At 37.5% G+C, this 12,126-nt stretch overlaps 1 protein-coding gene across 1 annotated transcript in view; it reads right to left on the bottom strand.

Annotated features, from left to right (window-relative positions):
- Nucleotides 1-12,126, bottom strand: part of LOC103254672 (leucine-rich repeat-containing protein 1) — a 101,532-nt gene that overhangs the window by 76,489 nt on the left and 12,917 nt on the right. The window contains exons 2-3 of the mRNA XM_008052693.2: nt 2,606-2,622; nt 2,155-2,272 (exon numbers count right to left, since the gene is read on the bottom strand). Of these exons, the coding sequence (XP_008050884.2) occupies nt 2,155-2,272; nt 2,606-2,622 (135 nt within the window). The remainder of the gene's footprint in view (nt 1-2,154; nt 2,273-2,605; nt 2,623-12,126) is intronic.

Raw genomic sequence — 12,126 nt, 5'->3', positions numbered from 1 at the left:
TTTCAAGTATTTCTGGACCCCTGCTTATTTTTCCTTTCTAATGCCAATTTCAAAATTGCTATCTTATTTCTTCAGATTTTGTGATTTCAGTGACCATTTTACAAAGTCACTGCTTCCTTGCAGAGTTAACAGCTGGTCATTCTTCATAACTGAGATGACTGCTAAGACAAGAGAGTTGTTTTATTTACAACACACACCTTAGATAAGTACCATACAGGATAATCTCTGGGCAGTTCTAGCCAGGCAGGCCTCCAATGCCCACCCCACTCCACACTCCAGTGGAAGGGAAGCTGCTCACCAACAAGCCTCTGTGCTAAGGGGCGGGACCACACTTGGTACTGATTGCCACCCACCTCCTAGGACAGCTGATCTTTAGGGTGGCTAGTTACTAGAGACTATGTCTTATGGTTGGCATAAAAAAATAAAGTTTGGCCAACCATGACTGAGAAATTTGTAACTGTCAAACAGACACTATGCCAGGGGCAGAAGCTAACAAGTCCATAAAAAGTTGGGGCAGGAGAGGTCATCACAGGCCAGTTCCAAGACAGCAGATCAGTGAGGAGGGAAAAACAGAACATTCACAAACAGAAGTAGACACACCACAAGACAGGCCATGAAACTCCCAGGATGGTGTCAAACACGAGCTCAGTGCAGATAGTTTTGGTGTGTTAGTTCTATCCCATTCTTACAACCAAATGCACTTTACCTAAGCAGATCTGGGTTCCCTGACACCAAATAAGCCACTCCAAAACAAGCATCCTCCTCCCCTAAAAATTTTCTTTTCACTTTTCCCAGTACCTTCAAGGTAAAAAATAAAATTTTCATGAAAAATAAAAGTAGATACCATGTCAAGATCATGTGACTTGGCCAAAAGACAATTTCTAATGGAAGTAATGTGATAGATGACAGCAATTTGAAAGTTACTAAAAATTAGAGGGGAGGATGAATCATTTTTCTTCACCAAGTTTTTAATCAAGCACCAATGATCACTGCTGCTTTTTTATTTTTTATATACATATTTTATTTTAAAGATGCAGGGTACACTTCAGGATTAGGTATATAAGTGGACATCATACGGGTAAAGTTTGGGCCTCCCTTTGGTCCCCACTTTGTCTGGTTTGAGATCAGGTATTCTTATTGATGTTGTATCCCCCACTGTTGCTTTATAACAATGATCCACAGAAGAATACTATATCTGGATCCTGGGGTTTCTGTGGAAGATATCAGATTGAAATATACAGATCAACAGCTCATTGAAAAGAAACTTACAGATTTTACAGGAAAGCAAAAGCAAAACACAAAACAAATCAGGCATGTAATATAAGAGAAATAAGATAATTATCCATTTTATAAATAATTCAGACTATGTGTGGGCCTACCTTGAGGCAATTATACCAGGGTCCTTACAAAATCTGAACTGCATCACTAGACAGGACCACAGGGAGCTGCCATTTCAACTTAATAAATCAAATATGCTATAACACATAGAGAGAGCCCACTCAGAGAGCGCTCCATGGGGTATAAAACTCAGGGTTAAGCCAAAGTAAAGTGTTTTTGGGTGCCCCATTAAGATACCTATTAGAATGTTCAATAAAAATGAGTCAACATAATAGTGAAATCTAGAAATCAAAATAAACTCACAAATACACCAGACAAACTGAAGTGGGCAAAACCACCACTGTCTAATTAGAAATAAAATGACAGAAGATGTCTGAACAGCAAGCAGGTCTGCTCACTGCAGACAGAGCACACCAAGCAACTGGGTCACAGCCAGGTGAAACCAACCCTTTCTCAGGACAGGTTTTCCCTGCCTCAGCAGCATCAAGTGCTGGACAAGTGACCATTCCACCAGCCCTTGACGTCCTGTTCAGTAAAATGAGTGGGTGAGGTTAAATAATTTCCCAGCCCACTCAATAACACTAAGAATCAGACAGAACTTACTTGGAGAAAGCTATTTTCTAACAATGGTGTAAGAAATTTCTTTCGGCAAATACTTCAAAAATGGCATTGATTTCACCCCAAAATTCATACATAGTTTTCCCATAACTATCAGTTAAAGCACCTCCCATAACACGTATCCAGTTACATTTATTTCCTAAAACACCCCCAGCATCTGAAGGGACAAATGGATAATCTAAGCAGAATCTCTCTTACCATTTCGAGACACATCTAGTTCCACCAGCTGCATGAAGTTTGCTATTTCTGGAGGGAGCCGCTGAATTTCATTATCACTAAGTCCAAGCTTTCGTAATTTGACTAGCTGGAAAAATTGCTGAAAGACAAAATAGTTTCACACAGATTTGACATATATTTGCATTGTAAAATGTGGGGTAGTATGAAATTTAAAACAATGTCTTTTTAAAACTAATAAAGATTGTACCAATGTCAATTTCCTGATTTTTGATAGTACACTGTAGTCATATGAAGATGTTACCATTGGGATAAACAGGGTACAAAGAACCTCTCAGTACTACTATTTTTGCAACTTCCTCTCAATCTACAATTATTTCAAAATAAAAAGTGTTTTTAAAATTAATGAGAAACTTAATGAGACTAGAAATCATTCCTTTAAGCTCTCCAGGAGATAATCACATCATCTACTCACGGAAATCGACATTAAATCTGCAAAGTCAAATAAACATGTGAAAATTAAAATAAACCATTAAAAAAATCATTTTAAGAGGAATTAAATATAACAAATATCCCACAAATGTAGGTAAGTAAAATAAATACTTCTGACCAATCTAAAAAAGAGTCTGCACTGGATACTTCAATTAACCATGGCAGATTGAGCACATACTTTTATCCCCATACTCTTTTTAAAAAATGTGCTAAATGACACTAAAGGAATTTATATAGAGATGGACATAAACATAAAAATACAAAATAAACCCATGAAGACAATTAAAGAGGGGGGGGGGACAAAAAGCAAACTTAGATATGCAACAAAATCCTTGAAGTTAGACAACAGATGGGTGAATAGTAACTAATAAAAGAATCCAAAGAAGCTGAAATGTAAGCCTGTGGGGTGAACAGCCAATAAGAAATTGGGTTCAAGTACCTCTGAAGGAAGGAAGACTAGTTGAAAATTTATATAAGGCACAGTTAAAGCCCTTATTTTCTTTTCCACCCAGCAAAGCCAGGCAGGAGCCTAGAGATTCCCTCTCTAGAAGACTTGAGCTCAAGCACAGCTGAGAACAGGGATGAAATAATCCTGCTAAAAACAGAAACCAATCAAAGCCTGATCAGTGAGATCCTATCCTTCCTACTCCCCCGAGTCAGACCCCCAGCACGTACACAGACCTACAGATATGATCATTCTACAGAGAAGCTCTGGGTTATAAGCCTTACCCACACACGATCTTTCAAAGAGGCCCACCTCACCTCTGGTGCCTTGAATCTTTAGACAGAATCAAGATTCTGTAGACACTTGAGGAAAGCCCATAGCATGCAAAAAAGTATACTTTGTGCGTGTGTGTGTGCGTGTGTGTGTGTGTGTGTGAGAGAGAGAGAGAGAGAGAGAAAGGAAACACACCTCAGAAGAAACAAACATAATACCGGGAGCAGAAAAAAACTTCATCAACCAAAAAGTATAATTAATATCTTCAGAGAAAACAGAGAAGATGAAGCAGCGTGCCATAAAAAGCAAGATTAGAAGAATTAGAAATCAGCTCTTAGAAATTAAAAAATGTTGTAGTATAATAAAAGAATCCCATAAACAAGGTAAAAAAAAAATAAAGCCAATAAAATCCCTCAGAAGGTAGAATAAAAAGACAAAAAGATAAGGAAGTGGGAGAAAAAAGACAGGAAGACTAAAGGATCTATTCACAAAGTACTATATCCAAGTAACTGTAACTTAAAGGGAGAAAACACAGAGAAATGCAGGACATGCTTTTCTGGTTTCTAAAGGGCCTATAAAATGAATGGAAAAGACATATATCCAGAAATACTATAAAATGTCAGAAATCCAGAAATGAGAAGATTCTAACAACTTCCGGAGACAAGAGGGAAAGAAAGGAAAATGGTCATAACAAAGAATTGGGTATAAGAATGGCACTGGACTTAAGAGCAACCTTGAAAGTAAGAAGGCAATACAGCAATTCCAAGAAATCATTTATTCCAACCTAAAATTCCATACTCAGCCAAACTATCAGTCGTGTATTATGACAGAATAAAGACATTTTCAGTCACACGTGGTCTTAAAAAGTTTATCTTCCTTGCACCTTTCTCAAGAATCCATCAAAATGTGGAAGTAAATTTAAAAGGAAAAAGATCTGAGAACTAAGAAATAGAGAATCAACAAGACAGAAAAAGACAAAGGACATTCTTAGGATAAAATCGTGAATGGAATTCTAAGATGTCAACAGAGCATCAGGCACTGAGAGCAACCTGTTCCAACTACAGCAAAATAATGAAGGCTCCCAGAGAAGTTTTGAAAATAAATAAATAAAAACACAGCTGAGGGATTATCTGATGAGTTTGGAAGTATCAAGAGGAGATTTACAACTATGTCAGAATATTTGGTGATAAATGAGACCTAGGAATAGAGAAAACAAAGCAAGCAAAAAGGGAGTTATTAATTCCAGGAAAAATATAAAGTAAAATAAATAATTATAACTATATCATCTGACTATTAACAATATTTACAGTCATAATATTACAATATGTATATTGACATAACCAAAATATATGTTATATCAATATTTAGAGAATGGGAAAGAAACTATAAGAGCTAAATCTAAAGGAAATCAATAAATAACTGTGAAGAGGGGGGAAAAATCAAGCTGTAAAAACAAGCCACTTAGCAATACAGAGGCAAACACTGGTAAAAATAGTCAAGAGCTGGGGTTCCCAAAAGCTGGAGGGAGGCAGGAGGAGACAAGAGACTTCCGCTCTCAACTGCTACACAACACAGCTTATTGGAGTTTTGTGTGTGTGTGTGTGTTTTTAACTATTTGCATATATTACTTTGCTAAAAACAAAAACTGAATTTACAAAGGAAAAAGTCTCTACTGAGATTACAGAATGCTCTAAATGGTAATTTTATAGGATGCTAACATTTAATAGGCTTCATCTTTTTTTAATTGGTAAGAGCGAATGCATATTTAAATAATCATGCAAGAAGGCACCGCCTTTTGAACAGCAATTGGGCAATACCCAAAAGAAAAAAAAAACTTTTCAAGGCCACTAACATACTTCTGGGCATATTTTCTCACAATATAACTGAAAGGAATACACAAATATATCTTTGCATTATTTATGTGGTGAAAATTAAAAATGTAAAAACAAATAAAAACAAATATTATAAAGACCATAGAACTTGAAGGAGATTTACAATGCAAATATAACTAAAAAAGAAAACAAAATTGCAAGTACACAACATAAAAAAGCAGGTGTGAATGGATAAGAAGGGACCTGGGAGGAAAATGCAGTTGTTAGGTGACTAGGATAATACATTAATGAGTTTTTTAAATTTTTTTCATATTCTTTTTTGAGTTGGAATCTCACTCCATCACCCAGGCTGGAGTGCAGTGGCATGTTCACAGCCACCCCAGTGTCGACCTGCTGGGCTCTAGCAATCCTTCCGCCTCAGCCTTCCAAGTAGCCAGAACTACAGGCACGCACTACCGTGACTGGTTAATTTTTGATTTATTGTAGAGATGAGGTCTCGCCAAGTTGCCCAAGCTGGTCTTGAACCCGTGGGTTCAGGCGATCCACTCACCTTGGCCTCCCAAAGTGCTAGGATTACAGGCTGAGCCACCAAGCCTAACCAACAGATATTTTAAAGTAAAAAGAACTATGAATCTCAGCTAATGAATGCTACCAATTAGCTATATATGATAATGAAGAAAGTGTTCAACAAAAGAACTAATCCTTTGGATTTCTTTAATCAAACAGTTGAGATTTAATTTCTTAAGGAAAGATATTGAAATGTCTCTATAACAGCAGTACTAAAGCATTAGCTAACACAAAAGCCATAAAAGAGTCACATATTTGAATAATTAAGCTTATGCCAATTGTTCAAAGAGTCTGACAGTTTCATAATACATCGATGTGTTTACTCAAGCATGAAAAGCTCATTTTGTTTTCCAGGAAAGGCATCATAGAAAACTACAAAATCCATCACGATTTCCATACATTCAGGGACCATTCAGAAATAATACAAGAAATCAAATCAATAAGGTACTTAAATCCACAGTGAATAGTAATTTAGCTTTATGTCTATGGAAACGATAGCCTACAAATCCTCACATCCAAAAGAAGTCATAACAGCAAGCAAATGTAAGGCTTGGTTCTGCATATTAAAAGCATCCTCTACTAGAGCCTGTCACAATACTCAACTTGGGAAGCGCACACCAGATGTAAAAGCAACCCTATCTGACATGAGCAAAACGAAGCCAGTAATTCCTCAATCCTTTTCCCTCATTATCCTGATGTGATCTTAATATGGTGTCTGAAGATTGACACAAACTATATTAAATTCTCAAATTTTCAACTTCCCCAGATAGGGAAAAAAACTCAATGAGCTATAAACCCTTTTGCCTCGCTTTTGAGATCAGTCAGGGCACAGGGAGAACAATTTGTGGAGCTATCTTGGCAGGGAGCCTCAGCACAGAGCAGTCACATGATAGAGCACACAGACACCATTCTTCAGCTCTACCATGTTTGATTATAGCTCACTGACCCACTTAGAGCACATTGTGTACAATTATATGCAAAAAACCCAAATTGCCTTGGATTGTTATGCCACACCAGTCTTCTTATAGGCACCATTGCTTTCAGTAGATACAACTTTTAATTTAGCTAAACAAAATGTTTCTTTTTCCCATTCTTCATTTCTGACAAGATTCCTTTTTCTTCTTTCTTGGTCAAGTGTTAGTACCTCCCTTCTGCTTTTTAGAAAGAGACAATGGAAATCTGTCGTAAAAGAACTGTGTCCCTTTTTATTATATGGTCAAGAGTTGGCCAATTGTCCCCTAGCTCCCCAAACTTCTCCTGCATAGTGTACAGAAAACATAAACCGCTGTTTCAGATTCACTTGGGGGACAATAGCATAAAGCATGTAATAGACTCTTGAAAAACTGTGTAGACTCCTAACCACAATATCAAATTTACTCACAGATTTCCCTTCTGAAGACAGTCTAAACCATCACCTAAATATTGACCCCTTTCCATCCTTTATAACTGTCATGACAACAATATTCTTATGCTCAGAAGAATTATTCATAAAGGCCACTCCCAGCCACTGTAGCCGCAACCTGCTGGGCTCGGGCGATCCTTCTGCCTCAGCCTTCCAAGTAGCTGGAACTACAGGCGCGCGCTACCACGCCCGGCTAATTTTTTGATTTAGTATAGAGATGAGGTCTCGCCAAGTTGCACAGGAGGGGCTTGAACCCGCGGGCTCAGGCAATCCACTCACCTCAGCCTCCCAAAGCACGGGATTACAGGCTGAGCCACCGAGCCTGGCTTATGCTTTATTTTATACGATTTTTTTTTCTAATTTTTAGACTACTTACTAATCAGGAAAGAAAATACTAATTTACACCAAGGATATCAAATTCTTAAACTTATCTGAGTTAATAATAATGAAAAGCAAGTTGATCCAGCAATCCCACTACTAGGTATCTACCCTAAGGAACAGAGGGCATTATATAAAAAAGACACCTGCAACCCACATGCAGCACAATTCACAATTGCAAACACGTGGAAAATGTGGTATATACACAACATGAAATACTATGCAGCCATAAAACAAATGAAATAATGTCCTTTGCAGCAACATGGATGGAGCTGGAGATCTCATCCTAAGTAACCTGGCTCAGTTAAAGCAGAAAATTCAGATAATCATAATATCTCACATTCACAATTTGAATTTGAAAAAGTTTTAGTGAACACTCAAAAATAAGAACTACTAGTTAAATAAGTGTTAATAAGATCCTTTTTTTTTTTTTTTTAGTTGGAGCCTCACTCTGTCACCCAGGCTGGAGTGCAGTAGCACACTCACGGCTACCCAGTGTCGACCCGTTGAGCTCGGGCGATCCTTCCACCTCAGCCTTCCAAGTAGCCGGAACTACAGGTGCACACTACCATGCCTAGCTAATTTTTTATTTATTGCAGAGACAAGTTCTCACCAAGTTGCCCCGGCTGGTCTCAAACCCTCAGTCTTAGGCAATTTACCCGCCTCAGCTTCCCAAAGTGCTGGGATTATAGGCTGAGCCACCGAGTCCAGCCAAAACTTTTTTTTTTTAAGTGTGTTTTGATAAAGAGGTATGGAATAGGAATGACCTCAACTAAAGCACGTGAGTTCTCTGGTCTTCTGTTTTCTTGTCTAAAAAATAAGCATTCAATGATCAAAGAGCTCTTTTTAGTCCTAAAAACTATAGGACTGCATTTCAAAATATCTTCAATGTACCCAAAGAAAAATGAAAATCCTATTAGCACACAATATAACATTAAGCATGAAGTTAAAAATACATAAAATTACAGAATAGATTAGCGGTTGCCTAGGAAATAGGGAATGACTGCTAATGGATATGGGGTTTCTTTTGGTGTGATGAAAATGTTCCAAAATTAACTGTGGTGATGGCTGCACAATTGAGACTATATTAAAAACCACTGAGTTGTGGGATTTAAACAGTGAATTGTATGGTATAGAATTATATCGCAGTAAAAATGTCAGAAAATGCATAGCATTGATAGTCATCACTGAACAAGGAACCTCTATTAGTAATAAAGGACTAAGCTAGGGATGCATAGATACTTTTATTTAACTGAATCCCTGTAATCAAGTGAGATAAAGTTTGTTTTATCTCCAGTTAGTAGATAAGGAAACTAAGGTCCAGCAACTTTGGTGACTTCCCTGACACTGCACACCAGTTAATAACATTAAGAAAAATTCCAAAATAGAATCACAGCAAAGGATCACAGAGTGGAAATTTTCAGGTAGCTATCTGGCCAAAAAAAAAAAAAAAAAAATACACTGATGAAACTAAAACTGTATTCTAATTAGCTAAGTAAAACTAAGTTGTGGCAAAGTAAGCTAGGAAAGGAGCAACTACGAAAATGATGCCGATGCTATATTCCATCTTGATTGATGAATTGTGAGGCGAAGAGCATGGTAAAGAAACCTGCATGTAATAGCAGGCAAATGGGGTTGCTGCCAAGCCAATTCAGGCAGAGAGCACAGACATGTAAGAAATTGAGACAGATAAGGAAATGAATCCATTTCTAGAGGATCATGGGAGTAGAGACAAACACCAAGATAAAGCCATGGGCAGGGCAAGACTGAGAGAGGTAGGGAAAGCAGAAGAAAGAATTTGATACAAGCTTATAATATGATAAAGCAAAAGGGCATACAAAGAAAAGAGGCTCAGCTAGGTCTACTTTTCGGAGGCAAAAGTAGAGGTTATCACCCAGTAGACGTGCAGTCCTGGTGAAACTCAAAAAAGACAATCCTGTCTATTCAACTGGGAAATTGAATTTTTTGAAAATGTTGAACAATGTTCAGAGACAGAGGATGTAATTCAAAAGAGAAGACAAATACTCAGGAATCTGAATCACAAATACTTAGGATTCACAAAACAGAAAGCTTATATACATGTGCTACAAGGCCAGGTAATAGACAATAATTATGAAATGAGGTTAAAAGATTTAATCCCTGAATAAAACTAACCATTTCCTCCACAACATGAAACAGGGAGAGATTTTTCCTTGCCCATCTATTTTCCCAGAGACAAATTAATGAAATAGATTACCAGGGGAATAAAAAAGCCTCTCCTTCTCTAAAATGTAATTTTTCACAGGTTCATGTTTCAGCAGCACAGATACCCTTTTCTTTATGCACAAAGAAAAGAGTGCTGACTCTTTTCCTTACATGGCCCGGGAAAGTTACAGGTAAACCAAATTTCTGAGAAGCAAATTAGTTTCCGCTGAGTGTTCGCATGTGTGCACTTCAGCATTTATGATAAAGACGCTTACAATCACTTTGCTCAAAATACTTCTCTAATTTTTCTGTATTCTGGCCTCCATTAATAATTTTCTTGCAGCCGGGCTCAGTGGCTCAGCCTGTAATCCCCGCTTTGGGAGGCTGAGGTGAGTGGATTGCCTGAGCCCGCGGGTTCGAGACCCGCCTGGGCAGACAAGACCTCATCTCTACAATAAATCAAAATGAGCCGGGTGTGGTAGCGCGCACCTGTAGTTCCAGCTACTCGGAAGGCTGAGGCGGAAGGATCACCGGAGCCCAGCAGTTCGAGGCTGCGGTGGCCGGGAGCGGCCACTGCACTCCAGTCTGGGCGACAGAGTGAGACTCCAACTCAAAAACAAACAAACAAACAAATAATTTACTTGCATATTTTAATGTTTTCAAGGTGCTTTCACACATTATTAAGCTGTCACCATTAATGATCCTTAACAAAGACGTAAATACCCATAATTAAAATAACTCAAAGATGAATCACTTTAAAAATCTAGAAACCAGGAAAGCCTTGTTTATTGTGCTCTGATCAGAAGAGTGGATTAGACTGCTAGTGGCATTTGTAATCATTTGGAGGAAAAAAAAAACTTTTATTAAAAGCAAGATAGATTAGGACAGCATTACTTTAGTGGGAACCTGAATGAGGGAACAAGCTGTTGCCTTGGGAGGACGGGACTGATCACACAAACGGAGAACTGGATGAAGCGGAGTTGGCATGGCACAAGGGAAGAGCAACTATGAAGAGAAGATACCAGACTGAAACACTAACAAGAGGGGGGTGATTATACACAGGACAGTAAATGCAAACAATGAACTATTATATGGCCATTAAAAACCACGTGTCTGGAGAACATTTAATAATATAATAAATATATGTGTTCCAGGACTGAGGGAAAAAAGAAATGTAAAACTGTATATATGTACAGTATAATCCCTATTTTGATTTTTTTTAAAAAGTAGTAAGAATTTTAGGGGAAAATTGCTTTATAAAGGTAAATCTGAGGAAAAAAAACAACTTAAGCCAAATGACTGAGGATCATGTAACTTTTCGATATTGATATTCTGTACCACAGAAAACCAAAGATTTGATTTATCTGTAGAAAGCGTTGCTTTTCCTTCACATTTTAACCAACTGTATCATCAGGCAAAACTTGAAAAGATAGAAGCATATTCATTTTACATACAGGAAAAAGAAAAGTTCTTCCAACAAGAAGTCAACAGATATTAAACACAGTTTATTAAAGTGGTTTATATTTTAACACAGGATTTTCAATGAGGTTCAATTTTTCACACATTGTACTCAGGAAAGCATGACATGACTCAAATGGAATAAAATGTTGTTTAGTGGGCATCAGGCCATGGATTCAGTACCGTGTATCCAGGCTAACAGTAACAACACTCTGCCTGGTTAATAAGCCTATTGAATGCAGGGTTTAGAAGTAGAGGAAGTGTTCAAACAAGTTGTTACTCCTTAGGGACATCCAGGAAACAACACAGGACAGGTGGCTCCATAATTAAAATTCAAGGTAGAAAGTGAAAATCATAATAAATGAGACACAAATTGCCATAAAAGGATAATAAATGTCTCATCATCATAAACTGTATCTGCTATGCTTCTTTGGAAAAGAAAAAAAGTCAGTAAGGCTGTTTTATGGCTGATCATAACACACCAAAAGGTTCAAAGGTTCCTATGAAGCATCAAATAAGAATGGATTTTCAGAGGAACTGGAATATTCATTCTGAATTTCCTCAGTAAATACACCAACATTTGGATCAGCACTCAGTGTTCACTCCATCACTCCAAGTGACAGGTTTAGCAAAGAAAGTGTGGGCAACACTGATGAGTCCTTACCATGGATGAACAGAATACCTTAGAACCGCCTACTAGTTAATGTTTTCCAAATCTGCTGAAGTAATAAACTGATACTGACCCCAGCCAGAATTTGATCTTTCCAGATAACAATCAAGAAATAGAAGAATCAGTCATTGACGTAGTCCTTAAAAGTTAATCTGAGTTAGCAGATTACAACCACTCAAAAATGGACCATAATCTTCTAAGGCAATATTTAATGGCACTTTTAGCATTTACAAATTATGAGTACAAGAGAAAGAAAAGGACTCTGTCTCTTGAAACTTTGTGTCAATAATGCTGA

This window comes from Carlito syrichta, unplaced genomic scaffold (genome assembly GCF_000164805.1).
Source record: "Carlito syrichta isolate Samal-C Ts95f unplaced genomic scaffold, Tarsius_syrichta-2.0.1 Scaffold287310, whole genome shotgun sequence".
NCBI lineage: Eukaryota > Metazoa > Chordata > Mammalia > Primates > Tarsiidae > Carlito > Carlito syrichta.
This window is presented reverse-complemented; position numbering and strand designations above follow the sequence as displayed.